The sequence below is a fragment of the Monodon monoceros genome, unplaced genomic scaffold, assembly GCF_005190385.1.
Source record: "Monodon monoceros isolate NGI ecotype Baffin Bay Population unplaced genomic scaffold, NGI_Narwhal_1 Super_Scaffold_7, whole genome shotgun sequence".
Taxonomy (NCBI): domain Eukaryota; kingdom Metazoa; phylum Chordata; class Mammalia; order Artiodactyla; family Monodontidae; genus Monodon; species Monodon monoceros.
The window spans coordinates 71721757-71741287 of NW_021703784.1; the positions used below are offsets into that span (position 1 = coordinate 71721757).

Genomic DNA, 19531 nt, shown 5'->3' on the forward strand with positions numbered 1-19531 from the left:
TGCCTAGAGCTTGTGCTCTGCAACAAAAGAAGCCACCGCGATGGGAAGCCTGCGCACCACAACAAAGAGTAGCCCCCGCTCGCTGCAACTAGAGAACGCCCGCGTGCAGCAACTAAGACACAACACAGCCAAAAATAAATAAATTAATTAATCAAAAAAAAAAGATGTAATGGAACAGACTTCACTTACACTAGTAAACAATACAGAAGATAAAATGTGTAGGAACAGACTTAACTAATGTGCAGGACTTAGATGAAAAAGATTTTTTAAAACCCCAAACTCCTGAAGAACATAACAGATGATTTAAACAAATTGAAAGTCATACCATGTTCCTGAATGGAAAACACAAAATAAAATTGTCTGTGTTCCATAAATTTATATTTTAGTGCAATCCCTATAAAAATGCTAAGACTTAAAAAAAAAAACAAAGAAACCATAGACAAGCTGATTTTCTTGTTCTTGTGGGGAAATAAACATATAAAATTGTCCAGAAACACTGTGAAAACAATTGGCAGTGAGGGTGGACCAGCTTTACTAGACAGAAATTCTGCCAAGCTTCTATAATTAGAATAATTATTGGTACGTGATTGTACAGATTAATGGAGCAGAATAAAAATCTAGAAATAAACCAAAATATACACAGATCTCCAGAGGGATCCCTTCCTCTCCTCTGTCATGTGAGGACACAGCAAGAAGTCATGTCTGTGAACCACAAAGCAGGCCCTCACCAGAGTCAACCTGTGCCTTGATCTTAGACTTTCCAGCCTCCAGAACTGTGAGAAATAAATTTCTGTTGTTTACAAACCACTCAGTTTATGGTATTTTTGTTATAGCATACTGAATGAATTGAGACAGGGACCTTGAGCATTCACTAAAATTTCTGTGTGTTTTGGTCTGTCCCCATGACATAATCACCTCCGAAAGGCCTCAGCTTCTAATACCATAACCTTGGGGGTTAGTATTTCAACGTGTGAATTTCAGGGGGATGCAAACACAGACTGTTTAATAACATGTTGGGACAATTGGTTAGCTTTCTGAGCAGAAGTAAAGTTGGAACCATACCTCTTAGTGTATACTATGATTTAAAAAAAAAAAAACTGTAGTAATGAAACTATAAATGTACCAGAAGGAAGTGTGAATGAAACAGGAGAGAATATGGGCTAAGTTGGCCTAATTATGATCAAAATCCAGAAGCCATTAAAAGAAAAAATTAATGAGTTTGACTGTTAGTAAAGAATTTCTACATAGCAAAGATCAGTTTAAGCAGAATCAAAAGGCGAAAAATCATATGCTGAGAGAAAACATTGCAAGTCATATTACAAAGGTCTGCTCTTAACTAACAAAGAACTCTTATTTGATAAAATTTGATAAGAGAAATTTGGTAAGAGAAGGACTAACAACTTGGTGGGGAAATGGAGAAAGGCTAAAGTAGATGGTTCACATAGAACTACAGATGGCTCTACAACATGTGAAATATGTTGCAAAGCCTCATGATAATGGAAATGCACATTAAATCTAGACCAGTATATCATTATTTTGTACTTGCCATATTGGCAGAAATCTGAAAGTTTGATTATATGGGCTAGTGTCACCTGTGAGGAAATTGGCCCTTACACATTGCTGATTTGAGTCTTCATGAGTAGAATTGCCATATGGTGGGTAATTTATGTTTAGCAGAATTACAAATATGTATATTCTCTCTGACCCAGTGTTTTTATTTCTAGGAATAGATTTACTCCTTTGTACATCTGTAGAGTTACTCATGTATGAATGGGATTAGGTATAATGTTATTTACAGCATTGATTGTCATGGTAAAATTTCAGGAACTACGTAAATGTCCATCAGTAGAGAACTGGATCAGCAGATTATGGTACAACCAAGATACGGAATCCTATACAGCTATATAAGAGAAAGAAGTTTTATAAACTGATATGGAAAGATCTCTAAATTATATTGTTAAGGAAAAAAGCAATGTGTAGCACAGTGGGTATAATATGCTTCCATTTGTGTAAAGGAGGGAAGGAAATACATATATAGTATTGCATCGTATATGCATAAAAATTATTTTGAAGGATAAATAAGAAATGCACTTTTTGATGTTTAAACTGTATGAATGTTTTACCTAGTGAAAAAGTAACTGTTGAAAAATATAATAGATTCTTAATTCTAGTTCTGTTTTTCTTGCAGTAGCTTCCCATTACTCAGAATAAAATCCAAGGGCTTTATGTGATCTGACCCCTGCTTAACCCTGATCTCACTGCCAAGGAACCTTTCTCACCCAGCTCAGCTACAGTGGCCTTCTTGCTTTGCCTGGAATCTTGTGCTTTGCATTTAATATCTTCTATGGCTAGAAGACACTTCCTCCAGATCTTTGCCTGGCACACTCCTTTACTTCATTTCCTTCTCTGCTCTCATGTATCAGAGAAGTATTCGCAGACCTATCTAAAATTCTAAAAGAGTGTGTCCCCCCGCCCCTTGCTCTAACCTCTACTCTGTGCTTGAGTTTTCTTTATAACACTATTATTCTCTGTTAACATTCTCAGTTCTTTATCATCTATTCTTGGTCTGTTCGTTGTCTCCCCCACAAGATTGTAAGCTCTATTAGGACAGGGACTTGGTCTTGTTTGTTGCTGTACCCCATCACCATGATCAATGCCTGCACTTAGTAATGCTCAGTGAATACTTATAGTAGAAGACTACTGAAATAATTTCATATTTTGAGACAAGTATATAGGGTTTCAGGTCATTGGTAATGAAAGACTTAAGGCACTACAGTTTTCAGTAATTTCTAGTGTACCTCTGAGTATTTTGCTGAATGTGTTTCCTTGGTAATTAGTTTTTGTTTTTTACTATGAACCAAGCAGGTTTCACTATACTGTTCTGGGAAGAACCGTGTGAAATTCTTGATTAGAAATAATTGCTCCCTGCCTATCCCCAATAACATCTTAAATTTGGTTCTTCTTATTTCTTTCACCAATGATAATATCATTTTTAAAAATTAAACTCTCAAGTTACTGAGTTCTAGAAGCCAGTTTGTTTTTATTGTACCTGTATTATTAAAATGAGTTGAACATTTAATTTTGGAAGTGGAGGGGTTATGGCAATATTCTATATCCATGATTCCTTTATTTTTTTTTTACATCTTTATTGGAGTATAATTGCTTTACAATGTTGTGTTAGTTTCTGCTGTATAACAAAGTGAATCAGCTATATTTATACATATATCCCCTCCCCCTTGTGCCTCCCTCCCCCCCCCATCCCACCCCTCTAGGTGGTCCCAAAGCACCGAGCTGATCTCCCTGTGCTATGTGGCTGCTTCCCACTACCTAGCTATTTTACATTTGGTAGTGTATATATGTCCATGCCACTCTCTCACTTTGTCCCAGCTTCTCCTTCTATCCCCCTGCCCCATGTCCTCAAGTCCCTTCTCTACGTCTGTGTCTTTATTCCTGTCACGCCCTTGGGTTCATCAGAACCAATTTTTTTTTAGATTCCATATATATGTGTTAGCATACAGTATTTGTTTTTCTCTTTCTGACTTACTTCACTCTGTATGACAGACTCTAGGTCCATCCACCTCACTACAAATAACTCAATTCTGTTTCTTTTTATGGCTGAGTAATATTCCATTCATGATTCCTTTATAACCATTTTTAAATTGTACTGGATCAGGCTATCTTGCTTAATTCCTGCCACTCAAACTTGAGAAAGTTTATTTCTATTAAAATTTAGAATTACTAAGCCTAAATTAGAGCATACATACAATAAGGAAATAAAAAAGAGACTAATTCCACCTTAATAAGTCTGTGGGAATTGCTTATTTCATATAAAACATTTCTTAAATTTACATTGTTGCATCTGATTGCAGCAGACCGTGGCCAAAACACTGTTACGAATTTAAAACAACTTAATGTAATTATATTTTCTATTTCCCCAAAGAGAAATTATTACCATATTTGATCGGTAAAGTTTAAATTTTGTTATCTATTCCTAGCCAGAAACATCATCGTATATGAATAGGATTTAAAGTATTAGACCTTCTCGATAACATCTATTTTTTTATTACACCAGGTAGTTTTGGATGTTGGTTGTGGAACTGGAATTCTCTCTATGTTTGCTGCTAAAGCTGGGGCAAAGAAGGTTCTTGGAGTTGATCAGTCTGAAATACTTTACCAGGCAATGCATATCATAAGGTAGATGCATTTTATGGCTTGACTTAAGATTATTTTTAAATTTAATGATTAATATCAATTGATTTTCTTGTCTTTAATAGCTATCCAATGCAGACTCAAGATACTTGTCTTTTAGTAAAAATTCATTCCAGAATAATAAGATTTTAAGTTGGATTGACCTAGACATGTTTGAGCTATGAATAATCTTTTCATTGTTCTTCTCATTGATGAGAATTATTTTTATATAGTTTTCTGTCCTTCCAATTATGGCTATAGATATGCTGATTACAATAATATGAAATTAGAAATCATGGACATATAGGGCAGTGTTAGAAGACTTGCTACAAAACTCAATATTTCAGTAGTATTTCCTTTAGCAAATAGCAGTTCAACTAAAAAGACTAAGGATTATCTTTTTCTTTTTGACAACACTAGCCCTTGTGCCTCATCAAATTAAAATAAGTAAATTCCAGAATGGCTACAAACTTAATTATGTTCTCTAAAAATATCTCCTCTCTTTGAGGAATTAAGTTAGTTAGGTTAATTGATCCGTGATTGATTTTAGAGTTGGCTTATATCCTAGTAAGACCTTCATTTGAATTACAGCTTTTAGAACTAGATTTTGTTAGCTGTGTACTTAGCCAAACCATGTTAAATTTGGAACTTTGGAATAATTTCCAGAATAATTTTAATAGCAGGCTTATTAGTGATTCTTTTTTCCCCCAGCTTTATTGAGATATAATTGACACATAATATTGTGTGAGTTTAAGGTGTAAAATGTATTGCTTTGATACATGAATATATTACAGAATGATTACCACCATAGCATTAGCTAACACCTCCATTGTGTCACATGAAATAATTACCATTGCTTTTTTGTGCTGGAAACATTTAAGGTCTACTCTTTTAACAGCTTTTGCCATGCTTATGTTAGATTCTCGGCAATGATTCTTAAATGGTCCTCCCCACTGATACATATGTTTTATTCTTAAAATTGGTTAATATTGATCATTTCTGATTCATATAAAATTTAATTATGTAAAATGTTTTAATTTTTAGATTTTATTGCATTGAAGTCTAGTGTTGTGGTTGAGTGCAGAGTTTGAGTCAGACAGGTTTGAGTCCTTGCTCTTTCCCTTCCCTGTTGTTTGAACTTCAGTTAAATTATATCTAACCTCTTTGAAACCTCAGTTGTTCTACTGTCAAAATGAAAATAATGATGACTACCTCATATGGTTATGAGTAAGGTAAATAAGTGACAAGTAAGATATGCACCTCAGTCTCTTTGGCATATTGCCTGCCCTGGCATGTAGTAGGTATTCAGAAGTTAGCAACTGTTATTACTAACAAGTACCAAATTAATGTTAATGAAAAAATGACATTGCTCTTGCTTACATTTTTTCATAGATAGAGGTTTGTGGTTATTTTCATATTAGAGAATATGCATCTATGTTGCATATGCATATTCAGTCCATAATCTAGTAAAGTTTTTTTTATTTCTTATGTTGCCATTAACTACAACATCATCATTTTGGGGGTTCTGTAAAGAGCACCCTCTCTTGCTTGTGCATTACCATCCAAACAGATGTGAGAACCACTGTCCCAAAGAAGAGATTGTTTTAGATGAATTATCAAAATTTTATTGTTGTGATAGTAAGATTACAGTAAGATATTTCTATTAGAAATTCTCATCTTATGAAAGACCATGTTCATTTATGTATTCATTTGTCATTTTTGATTTCTGTAAGGTGAGACTAGATGTGCTCTCATTTTAATTCCCTTATGGAAGAAAAAGATAGTGATAGCACTCATTTTATTTTGTTTTCATTTTATTTCACAGAAGCCCTGATTCCTAGTGACTTTTTAGAAATATGTTTGTGCAATGATTATAATCAAATTCATTGTGTATGAAATTTAGTGCTGGAGTGTATGGAAATTTTGCATGAGAGCATTTATTGAAAATGACTTAACATTCAATTCTAGGTACTTAAATTTAACAATAAAAGTTGCTAACATTAACTTAGTACTTTCTATTTAATTATTTTTTGAGGTAGGTACAGAAACAGTACATATATATATATATATTTGTTTTTATAGAGATTAGGAAATTGAGACACAGAGACTATGTAACTCTCCTTATTTGTAGTGTGGCCAGGATTAGATCCCAGGCAGCCTGACTCCATGGTCCATACTCAAAGCCAATTTACTACGCTGTCTCTCCATTTCACTACTCACAGTGCATGTATTGGTTGCATTCAGTAGTTTGCTTTACTTAGAACCTGTAGAGTTTGAAAATCAGACCTTTTTGTTTTGGATGAGCCAACACTGTACTTTTCTTCAAAGATGTTCTCCTTTGCCTTTTTTTTTTCCACATCTTTATTGGAGTATAAATGCTTTACAATGTTGTGTTAGTTTCTGCTGTACAACAAAGTGAATCAGCTGTATGTATACATATATCCCCACATCCCCTCCCGCTTGAGCCTCCCTCCCACCCTCCCTATCCCACCCCTCTAGGTGGTCACAAAGCACCGAGCTGATCTCCCTGTGCTATGCAGCAGCTTCCCACTAGCCATCCATTTTACAATTGGTAGTGTGTGCACGTCACTGCTACCCTCTCACTTCATCCCAGCTTCCCCTTCCCCCCATGCCCTCAAGTCTGTTCTCTACATCTGCGTCTTTATTCCTGCCCTGCCACTAGATTCATCAGTACTGCTTTTTAAAATTCCATATATATGTGTTAGCATATGGTACTTTTCTCTTTCTGACTTACTTCACTCTGTAGGACAGACTGTAGGTCCATCCATCTCACTACAGATAACTCAACTTTGTTCCTTTTATGGATGAGTAATATTCCCTTGTATATATGTGCCACATCTTCTTTATCCAGTCATCTGTTGATGGACATTTAGGTTGCTTCCATGTCCTGGCTATTGTAAATAGAGCTGCAATGAACATTGTGGTACATGACTCTTTTTGAATTATGGTTTTCTCAGGGTATATGCCCAGTAGTGAGATTGCTGGGTCATATGGTAGTTCTATTTTTAGTTTTTTAAGGAACCTCCATACTGTTTGCCATAGTGGCTGTATCAATTTGCATTCCCACCAACAGTGCAAGAGGGTTCCCTTTTCTCCACACCCGCTCCAGCATTTACTGTTTGTAGATTTTTTTGATGATGGCCATTCTGACCAGTGTGTGGTGATACCTCATTGTGGTTTTGATTTGCATTTCTCTAATGATTAGTGATGTTGAGCATCTTTTCATGCATTTGTTGGCCATCTATATGTCTTCTTTGGAGAAATGTCTGTTTAGGTGTTTCGTCCATTTTTGGATTGGGTTGCTTGTTTTTTTGATACTGAGCTTCATGAGCTGCTTGTATATTTTGGAGATTACTCCTTTGTCAGTTGCTTCATTTGCAGATATTTTCTCTCCATTCTGAGAAATGGAAATTCTCTCTTTTCGTCTTGTTATGGTTTCCTTTGCTGTGCAAAAGCTTTTAAGTTTCATTAGGTCCCATTTGTTTATTTTTGTTTTTATTTCCATTTTTCTAAGAGGTGGGTCAAAAAGGATCTTGCTGTGATTTATGTCATAGAGTGTTCTGCCTGTGTTTTCCTCTCAGAGTTTTATAGTGTCTGGCCCTACATTTAGGTCTTTAATCCATTTTGAGTTTATTTTTGTGTATGGCTTTTAGGGAGTGTTATAATTTCATTCTTTTCCATGTAGCTGTCCAGTTTTCCCAGCACCATTTATTGAAGAGGCTGTTTTTTCTCCATTTTATATTCTTACCTCCTTTATCAAAGGTAAGGTGACCATATGTGCATGGGTTTATCTCTGGGCTTTCTGTCCTGTTCCATTGATCTGTATTTCTGTTTTTGTGCCAGTACCATACTGTCTTGATTACTGTAGCTTTGTAGTATAGTCTGAAGTCAGGGAGCCTGATTCCACCAGCTCCGTTTTTCTTTCTCAAGATTGCTTTGGCTATTCAGGGTCTTTTGTGTTTCCATACAGATTGTAAAATTTCTTGTTCTAGTTCTGTGAAAAATGCCATTGGTAATTTGATAGGGATTGCATTGAACCTGTAGATTGCTTTGGGTAGTAAAGTCATTTTCACAATATTGATTCTTCCAATCCAGGAGCATGGTATATCTCTCCATCTGTTTATATTATCTTTGATTTCTTTCATCAGTGTTTTATAGTTTTCTGAATACAGGTCTTCTGCCTTCTTAGGTAGGTTTATTCCTAGGTATTTTATTCTCTTTGTTGAGATGGTAAATGGAATTGTTTCATTAATTTCTCTTTCTGATCTTTTGTTAGTGTATAGGAATGCAAGAGATTTCTGTGCATTAATTTTGTATCTTGCAACCCTACCAAATTCATTGATTAGTTCTAGTAGTTTTAATTATGGTTTCAGTTTCATTACCTGTGATTTGTCTTTTTATATTTTCTAATTCTTCCTGGTTCAGTCTTGGAAGGTTGTACTTTTCCAGGAATTTGTCCATTTCTTTCAGGTTGTCCATTTTATTGGCATATAGTTGCTTGTAGTAGTCTCTTACGATCTTTTGTATTTCTGCGGTGTCAGTTGTAATCTCTCCTTTTTCATTTCTAATTTTATTGACTTGCATCCTCTCCCCTTTTTTCTTGATGAGTCTGGCTAAAGGTTTATCAATTTTGTTTATCTTCGCAAAGAACCAGCGTTTAGTTTTATTGATCTTTGCTATTGTTTTCTTTGTTTCTATTTCATTTATTTCTGCTCTGATCTTTATGATTTCTTTCCTTCTATAATTTTGAGTTTTCTTTGTTCTTTTTCTAGTTACTTTAGGTATAAGGTAGATTGTTTATTTGAGATTTTTCTTGTTTCTTGAGGTGAGCCTGAATTGCTATGCACTTCCCTCTTAGAACTGCTTTTGCCGCGTCCCATAGGTTTTGGATCGTCGTGTTTTCGTTATCATTTGTTTCTAGGTATTTTTTGATTTCCTCTTTGATTTCTTCAGTAATCTCTTGGTTATTTAGCAGCACACTCTTTAGCCTCCATGTATTTGTGTTTGTTACTGTTATTTCCTTTAATTGATTTCTAATCTCATAATGTTGTGGTTGGAAAAGATGCTTCATATGATTTCAGTTTTCTTAAATTTTCCAAGGTTTGATTTGTGACCCAAAATGTGATCTGTTCTGGAGAACGTTCTGTGTGCACTTGAGAAGAAAGTGTATTCTTCTGCTTTTGGGTGGAATGTCCTTAAGATATCAATTAAGTTTATCTGGTCTGTTGTGTCATTTAAAGCTTGTGTTTTCTTATTTATTTTCTGCCTGGATGATCTGTCTATTGGTGTAAGTGGGGTGTTAAAGTCCCCTACTATGATTGTGTTACTGTTGATTTCTCCTTTTATGGCTGTTAACATTTGCCTTATGTATTGAGGTGCTCCCATGTTGGGTGCATAAATATTTATAATTGTTATGTTTTCTTCTTGGATCGATCCCTTGATCATTATGTAGTGTCCTTCCTTATCTCTTGTAACTTTCTTTATTTTAAAGTCTATTTTATCTGATATGAGTATTGCTACTCCAGCTTTTTTATGATTTCCATTTGCATGGAATATCTTTTTCCATTGCCTCACTTTCAGTCTGTATGTGTCCCTAGGTCTGAAGTGGGTCTCTTGTAGACAACATATATATAGGTCTTGTTTTTGTATCCATTCAGCCAGTCTGTGTCTTTTGGTGGGAGCATTTAATCCATTTACATTCAAGGTCATTATTGATATGTATGTTCCTATTACCATTTTCTTAATTGATTTGGGTTTGTTTTTTTGGGTCTTTTTTATCTCTTGTGTTTCCTGCCTCCAGAAGTTCCTTTAGCACTTGTTGTAAAGCTGGTTTGGTGGTGCTGAATTCTCTTAGCTTTTGCTTGTCTGTAAAGCTTTTGATTTCTCCATCAAATCTGAATGAGATCCTTTTTGGGTAAAGTAATCTTCGTTTTAGGTAGGCTCCCTGGTGCCTAAGTGGACTGGGAGAGCGCTGGCCGTGTTCTCTTCCATGCCCCCCCACGCCCACTGTCTCCCCCAGGATCTCCCTGGTCCCCGCTGGACCCCTAACTGTGTGTGTGTCCCACTGGGTGTAGGAACTCCTCTCCTCCCCCAGCCACCCCTCAGGGATGCCCGTCCGGGAGGTCCGGCCTTTACTTTTGCTCCCCCTTCCCTCCCTCCCACTCCCTCAGGACCCTCGTGGCTGGAGGGGGCCTAGGTGGGCAGAAGATCAGGCCCGGGATCTCAGCAAGCTCCTGGGGCCCCAAGTGGGCAGGGGAAAGCTGGCCACACTCCCTTTTGATCCTCTGCCCTCCCAGTGGTCTCCAATTTCCGCCTTCGGACATGGGATCCCTTCCCCTCCCCCAGCCACCCCTCTCACCACCAGTCTCGTCCTGCCTTCACTTTTCCTCCCCCCTCACTCCCCCCACCATAGCTCCCGTCCTACCCAGTCGATGGGGGTTCCTTCCATCCCCTTAGGTGTCCATGGTGCCCCACTGGTGCCTGGTAGGTGCCCTGGTTGTTCAGAGACGTGAATTCCGTGTCCTCCTAGTACGCCATCTTGACTCCACCCCCTTCCTTTTTTATATTGTGAAAAGATAGCTATTTCCACAGTGTTCTCAGCATCTCTCCTTTGTTTTCCATTCGAATATTTGAAATTTATACTGTGGGGTGATATAACCTCTGTTCTTCTGTTTGTGAATGTCCCTGTAGAAGAATATTCAGGAAACAGTTTATGTTAATATCCCCAGCATTTACTGGCCCATTATTCTACCAGTTGAGGAGGCAGAATAGCATACTTCTCTCAGCATCCGGAACCAAATGACTTGATTTCTAATTTTGGCTTTTTGACTATTTAGCTTTATGAAAATGGGAAAATTGCTTAACTTCTTTAACCCTGATCTCTTTTTTTTTTTTTTTTTTTTTGCGGTACGCGGCCCTCTCACTGTTGTGGCCTCTCTCGCTGCGGAGCACAGGCTCTGGGCGCACAGGCTCAGCGGCCATGGCTCACGGGCCCAGCCGCTCTGCGGCATGTGGGATCTTCCCAGACCGGGGCACGAACCCGCGTCCCCTGCATCAGCAGGCGGACTCTCAACCACGGCGCCACCAGGGAAGCCCTGCTCTGTTCATTTATAAGATGGGGTTGATGGTAGTACCTATCTCACAAGATTATTATAAGGATTGAATCCATTTATGGTGCTTTACCAAGTGGCTGACATGTAACTGCTTACTAAATGTTAGTAATTATAATAATATTAGGTGATAATTGTAGTGGTATGTTTGGCTTGGCACCAGTGCCTCCAATAATACTTTACATTTGGTTGGTTATGTTTCTAAAATGATCATTTCTTGCAGCTATCCCACCAACATATGATGACTCTCTTTTTTGTATTCTTTCTGTTTCACAGTCTATTCTCTTATACCATAAAGCTTCAAGCATTAGCCAGCTGTATTCCGTATTCACTCTCCTCCCTTGAAATCTACCCTAAGCTTCTCTTATACTTGTCTATTATTGCACTGGAGTTTTCTAGAACTATCATCAGTCAGTGAAAGCAACTCTTCTGATTAGCAGGCTGTGATTGTCTTTAGCAATTCTGAAGCTTCTTTCTCTGTCAGAAATCTATACACAGCAGGATTTCTCTAAAACTCCATAAGCTTACATCTGAAAAAAGTACTTTAAATTCTAAAAGATGGATACTTTTAAAATACATGTTCCTTTATTCTTTTAGATATATTCGACTTACAATCCTTGAATTGTGTTCAAAGTAATGATAAAATAATTATTTCTTTTCTTTGTTTAAAAAACAGATCTAACATTTCTAAAGAAATGAGTGTAGAACGGAGTAAGTTTTGGCTTTAATGTAAACTAATATATATATATATTAGGGCTTATATACATATATAAATTATTTGTATATAAATTGGGACTTAATAAGAAAGTCAGGCTTGCAGTTCTGAGGTTGTAGACATGAATAAAGTAGAATATGGATTTTTAAAGGTGTTATATTAACAGGGGCAAATAGAACTCAAAGTGAATATGGAAGGAATGAGAAATTGTTTCTTTTTCTAGCTGTCACATTCCAGTGAATGATCATTTCAGAAACATAAACTTACCTAAGGACAGCAAAGCTATTCAGTTGCCAGACAGTTGTATCCAGTGTTCACCCTCAGGAAGCAGAGGTAGCTTCTGGCAATATTTTTACCATTACTCTGGCTGCCTTTGGTTTCTCGTTGACTCCGCTGTGGAATAGCTCATTATTCAGACTTTTGGATGTTATTGCAGAGGAGTTTTCATGAGAAGATTGATCTATCATATGGCTACAATGCAGTGCTTTCAATCTCAGTATGACATTAAAGATGCAGTCTTTTATATTGCCTGTGTCTAGAATACTGTTAAAAATGAAACATTAAGAAAAGCCTAGATCTGTTGTCATATTTATGTAAATGTCCTTCTCTGGATTCTAGGATAGGAGCTTTATCTTCTTAATATTTTTATCCCTATAACACCTGGCAAAGTGTCTTATATGTGGTAGATACTTAGTGAAAGGTTTTTGAGAAGAATAAAGTAAGTTAATGAATTTAAAGATGGTGGTATATATAATATTTGGAACAAGATCACAAAATGCACCGGATAAATCCTTGAAGTAAGGGATGTTTCTTCATATTTGTTTATAAATATAATAGAAATAATAGAAGAGCAAGTTAAAGCTGAAGGGAACTTTGAACCACTGATGAAGCTAAAATGGTAAAAAAAAAAAAATTGCTGCTCAGGAGTCTTCTAATGAAGGTAATGAAGGTGATCAAGACGCCTTACGTGGAAACTAAATTCAGTTTTTCTTGTGTCCCACCATCCCCTTAATTTTGTGTCAACTCAGTGGTCCTGTCTTGGGGGTCCTGTGACTACCCACTAGCTCAGTGGTTCACTGGAAGAACTCACATGACTCAATATAAAGTTGTGTTCACAGCTAAGATTTATTACAGCAAAGGATATAGTCCAGGGACAGTAAGAAAAAGATATCCATAGGTAAGGAGGTCATGTACAGGCTTCCACAAAATCCTTTCTTCTCTGCAAGAATCACACAAGATGTACTTTTCCTTCTAGCTGTGAACCTCAGAAACTCTTATGAGATGTCTCTACCCAAAGAAGTTTGCTTGAGTCTTAGAGTCTATAGTTCTCAAAGAGAACTGGTCACGTAGGCACATACCTGTTGTGTGACCAGCCATTGTACAAACCCATGTCAGATACCAGGTACATATCATTAATCTTCATGTTTACTTTAAACATGCTGTCCTCCTGATTTGTCTTGGTCCACAGCTTCACGTGTATAGAATAGCATCATTAACCAGAAACTACATGAATGTTCAGGAGTTTTGTTCTTAGGGTTTGATGAAGAATTATTGACATGGTTACAGAGATAAGTAAGAACTGAGAGAACAGACCTGCATTAACTCTTCTCACAGGTCAAAATGGAAACCTGGGACTCAAACTTGACGTCTCCATCAGCAAACTTGCTGGAGATAGAGTCCTCCTGAAAAGCCTTACTGTTTCTCAAATCCATCCCTTGTCTACAGTTGATGTGTCTTTTATATTTATTTATTTTTATTTTTGGCTGCGTTGGGTCTTTGTTGCTGCACTCGGGTTTTCTCTAGTTGCAGCGAGCAGGAGCTACTCTTTGTTGGGGTGGGTGTGCTTCTCATTGCGGTGGCTTCTCTTGTTTTGGAGCACGGGCTCTAGGCGCACAGGCTTCAGTAGTTGTGGCACGAGGGCTTGGTAGTTGTGGCTCGCAGGCTCTAGAGCACAGGCTCAGTAGTTTTGGCGCACGGGCTTAGTTGCTCTGTGGCATGTGGGATCTTCCTGGACCAGGGCTCGAGCCTGTGTCCCCTGCATTGGCAGGCGGATTATTAACCACTGAGCCACCAGCGAAGTCCCTCGTTGATGTTTCTTAAATCCATGCCTTAATTCACATTCTTGTATTGCGTATATACTCACATGAATTAACACATCTGCACATAAGTAGCTCGGTTATTTGTATCAGTTATTTGGTTTTCTGTCATGTACTCTCTTAGTGCAGCCAGATTGACTTTCCTACCAGTTCTTCCCCTTTAAATAAATAAAGGAAGAAAGGGGTAAAAAGTTGTTTTTGTGTTGGGAAGACATGAGAGAATAAAGGAGAAACTAAAAATTACCTCTAATCCTGGTATGAGATCTCACTATGAATATTTTGGTAAGGCTTTTTAAAGACTTAGGTTACAGGAGATGAAATACATGAAAATGTAAGCTTTACTAAAAATATAAGCTCCCTAAGGTTAGACAGGGATTTTTCTCCATTTCATTCACAGATGTGCCCCAACCTCCTGGGAGGGTACCAGGCACACAGGTATTCAGTGTACATACTTACTCAATGAATGAATGAATGAATGTATTTTCAAGATCCAGGACATCAAACATTCAAAGCCAGATAAATTGTCAACACGAAAGACTGAAAACCTATTGTCTCTGCTTGAATCCAGGTTATTCCTTCTTTGTTTTTTTTCATTGTGGTAGAAGCTAAGCTATTGCTAATTTTAAATAATAAATGTCCCCAGTGTTAGTAATTGCACAGCTACACTCCTGTAAACACAAATGGTACATTTGGGAGGGAGGCAGCTCATGGAATAGCTTTGTTCTGATTGCAAGTCTGGCCCCTGCATTGAAATTATCTGCCTGGTAGTACTTGTTGTTTATGAGATGTCCTTACATCTTTCCCCTATCTCAAATAGTTAAGGATTCCTTTTGTTTTACATTTATGAATGGAGGACTAGATTATTTCATAAAGGTAATTGGTATGGGTTTTCTCTCATCCCTCTGAGAAGAAGGGAGGGAGATCTGTTCTGGGCACCACTTTTCCTATGATTTTTCAGTTCCTTTGTCACTTCCACTTTGTATACCTCTTGACATCAGGGATTTGTGTTGTGAAAAATGGCTCCCACCTCCACTAGTCTTCTCTGATGTGTGCACTGAGCACTGGGTCCTTCTTCACAAGTTTACCAAAATGATTTGAGTCTCCTTTTTTTCCCCACTGAATTTATCAGAATCTTTGGTTGTTTGATATCACCTTCTAAAATCTCCATGAGTTTATAAATTTATTACATTTTGTATTACTTTATTGTCATTTCAGCATGCTTGGGGAACAAGAGAAGTATGTATGCTTGGGCGCCATAGCTAACTGAAAGCAAAGTAATATACCTTGTATATATACCTTGTATATTTTTATATCAGGGTATTCCCTCCCTGTCCCCCTGCCCCATATGCATTTTGAAAAAATAGTTGTTATCACCCATGTATTCTTCTAAGTAAACTTTATAATAATTTTGTCACCAGCTTTAAATGCCATTTAGTTGATAAGGTGTTCATTGTATGAACCCCTGTGGTACTTTATGCTGTTTGCACGTCTATCTCCCTGCTAGACCATGTTCTTTCTTAGAACCTAGACTATGTCTTTTATCAAAATCACATTGGGCAGAGGTACATTACAAATTTGATCCTATATTTCTCATTCTAAAAATCCTGAAATGTCTCCTCATTATCTCTAAATAAAATCTAGACTCCTTTGCATCCCCTGTAACTACCTCCCAGCTTTGTCACTACATACTACCTCTTGTTGCTCTAATCATACTAAACTATTTATAGCTCTTCAAACTTGGAATTTCTCTTCCATACACACACATGCGCACACACACACATAACCACAAGCAGTTTGTGCACACAGAGATGAGGCACCCTCCTTTACCCCCATGCTCGCATACGTCTTTGTGGATGCTCTGTTTTTTCCTGACTAAGCTCAAATGTCACTTAGTTAAGGGCTTATTATATTAGCTCCTGTGGACCCTGTGTTCTTTACTGCTCTGAATCCCTTAGACCATGTTCTTAAGTGCACAGACCATGTCTTTTATCTCTGTATGCCCAGTATCAGATAATTAATCATGATGATGTCCCTGTATCATGAGATAAAACTTAAATTGCTACTTTTAAGATAGGAAATAATATAGGATAGTGATTGTTGTTCTAACAAAATGTTCACTTAGAAAAATAGATAATTTGTGTTCATTGGATTAGTTAAGAGACTTACTTAGCATACTCTTTTTATTATGGTGTTGTATTTCTATAGATTAAATCTATGCTAGTTTTTGAGCAGGTGTTTCCAGAGATAGAATTCATTTCGAATGCTTTTTTTATTTTTTTTTTTTATTTTTTTGCGTTACGCGGGCCTCTCACTGTTGTGGCCTCTCCCCGTTGCGGAGCACAGGCTCCGGACGCGCAGGCTCAGCGGCCATGGCCCACGGGCCCAGCCGCTCCGCGGCATGTGGGATCTTCCCGGACCGGGGCACGAACCCGTATCCCCTGCATCGGCAGGCGGACTCTCAACCACTGCGCCACCAGGGAAGCCCTCGAATGCTTTTATGCTAATTTAAGGTTTAGTGATTGGACACTTGAGAAAAGAAAAATAAGTAAAATCTATAGTTTCTTTCATGAATGGTAAATCAGGTGGTGATTAAGATGAGCAGTCTCATAAAAGGGGTTATCTACATGAATGATACCTGTTGTGATGTTCTAATACAGAATTATTGGGAATTATGGCCTTTGTCTTTTTTTCTGTATTCCCTGAAATCTTAATCTTTCCAGTTATATTTATATTTGAACAAGTAATTACTGAGGCAAATAGGATTATGACTTGTAGCAGACAATAAACAGCCTGAGCAGATGGCCTTTTACAGGATACACCTTGTTTCGCATGAGCATTCTGAAGATATTTCTACGGCAGTGGGAACATTTTGCTCTTTTTAGAAGATTGCTTTCTGTTTCCTTTGAAATGTTTGTAATTGTGAAAGCCCAATTAAATATTGCAGTAAATAGTAAGCAACTGCAGCAATTTTTTCATAGAGAATTTTATTAAGTACCTCTTTGAAAAAACTCAGACGGGATATAAACATCCTTTCTTTTTTACCTTTGTGTGAGATATACATATTAAAAAGTGCATAACACATAAATTATATGTTCTAATATGCATATGTATGGATAAATAATAGGAAAGAGAACATTTCCAGCACTTTAGAATTCTTCCCACCTCCTTTTGCCCTTTTTCAGTCAGATGCTCTCCCTGCTTGATTGAGGTAAGTACCATACTGACTTTGGTGGTAATCACTTCCTTTATATTGCTTTATATATTAACCACTTAAATGGGCATAGTTTAGTTTACTCAATTTTGACCTTTAGATCAATGAAATCATATGCATTCTTTTTGTCTAGCTTGTTTTGCTCAACATTATTTTTAGTGTTCATTCATGTTTATTGTTATATAGAATGCCATTGATTAATATATCCCAATTTATCTTTTCTGTTCTTGATGGGAATTTTTGTGTTTTCCAGTTTAGGTCTGTTAAGAACGATTTTGTTATGAACTTTCTGTACATGTGCCTGGTACACACATCTGTGGGCTATATATTTACATATAAAATTGCAGGCTTTAGGGTATACATATCTTCAGATTTTCTCAGCATTGCCAGGCTATTTTCCAGAGTGGTTATACCAATTTATACTTCTACCAATAGTATATAACAGTTCTGGTTGGTATTGCCTACCTTTAAGAATTTTTTCCAGTTGGTTGTATAGCAGTATCTCATTGCAATTTAAATTTGCATTTCTGTGATTGTCAGTGAGGCTGAGCATCTTTTCATGTGATTATTGGACATTTGGATTTCCTTTTCTGTGAAATATCTGTTTATGTCTTTTGTTCAGGTTTCCATTGAGTTGGGCCTTTTTATTATCTGTAGGCAATCTTTAAATTTTTATTTTATTTGTTTATAGGTTTTATGTAATGAAAAAGTTCTCATTCTTGCTTGCTATTTCACTCTCTTCATAGTGTCTTTGATGTACTGAAATTCTCAGTTTTCATGAGCATCATTCATGTTTATGGTTGCCACTATATGTGAGTTGGGTAACAAGTCTTATGGAGGTGTTTTCCTATATATTCTCTTATAAATTTTATAGTTGTGTTTTTTACATTTAGGTTTGTAATCTACCAGGCATTGTTTTTTGTATATGGTATGAGGTAATGATCCAGCTTTTTATTATTACTATTATTATTTGTAATCTGTTTAAATGACCTAGTTGTCCCAGTCTCACTTAGTGCAGAGACCATTTTTTCCTCTCTACTTTGCACTGTCATATTTGTTGGGAATCAAGCATCCATATATGAGGCCAGTATAACCTTTATACCAAAACTCTACTAAGGCAGTAGAACAGAAGATTACACGTCACTCATTTGTGAACATATGTGCAGACATCCTATACAAAATATTAGAAAATTAATTGAGCAATACATTGGAAGGTAATAAAGTTTATCCCAGCAGTACAAGTTTGGTTAAATTTGAGAAAATCAACCAGAAAAATATTTTGAGTTATCTCAGGAAAAAAAGTTTGATAAAATTCCATATCCCTTCAATGTATCTATATATTAAAACTCTTAGCAAACTAGAACTGGAATGTTATATTGTAACATGGCACAGTGTATCTACAAAAACCAGAATTACAGCCTAGAACTTGATGAAGCTTTGAGAGCATTCACTTTAAGTTCAGGAACAGGACAGGGATACTTGCCATCACCTTTTCTATTCAACACTGTAAAGGAGATCCTAGACAGTGGAGCAAGGCAATAAAAAGAAGGGTATAAGAATTGGAAATGAAGGAACAAGACTGTTCTTGTTCCCTAGTAATATGTATGTTTGTGAATATTGATATCAGAAATAAGCTATAAATAAGTTATTACAATAATAAAGTATCAAGGTGCTGAATACTTTAATTTTTTCTATTTGACGTATAGTTGATTTACTGTTGTGTTTCTGGTGTACAGCAAAGTGATTAAGTTATACATATATACTTTTTCATCTTCTTTTCTATTATCATTTATTAAACGATACTGAATATAGTTCCCTGTGCTATACAGTAGGACCTTGTTGTTTATCTGTCTTAATATATAACAATTTGTATCTGCTAATCCCAAACTCCTAATTTATCCCTGTCCTCTGTCCCTCTCTGCCTTTCCCCTTTGGTAACCATAAGTTTGTTCTCTATTTCTGTGCCTCTGTTTCGTATATAAGTTCGTTTTTATTACTTTTTAGATTCCACATATGAATGATATCATACAGTATTTATCTTTCTCTGTCTGACTTGTTTCACTAAGCATAATATTCTCTAGGTCCATCCATGTTGCTGCAGGTGGCAATATTTCATTCTTTTTAATGGCTGATTAGTATTCCATTGTGTGTGTGTGTGTGTGTGTGTGTGTGTGTGTGTGTGTGTGTGTGT

The 19531-nt window shown here is 36.7% G+C and overlaps 1 protein-coding gene across 3 annotated transcripts in view; it reads left to right on the forward strand.

Moving 5' to 3' along the window:
• The window catches only part of PRMT3 (protein arginine methyltransferase 3), a 136805-nt gene that overhangs the window by 23795 nt on the left and 93479 nt on the right, over positions 1-19531 (forward strand). For all 3 annotated transcript variants that reach the window (XM_029208431.1, XM_029208432.1, XM_029208433.1), the window contains one exon: positions 4073-4194. In XM_029208431.1, coding sequence (XP_029064264.1) covers positions 4073-4194 — 122 coding nt within the window. The remainder of the gene's footprint in view (positions 1-4072; positions 4195-19531) is intronic.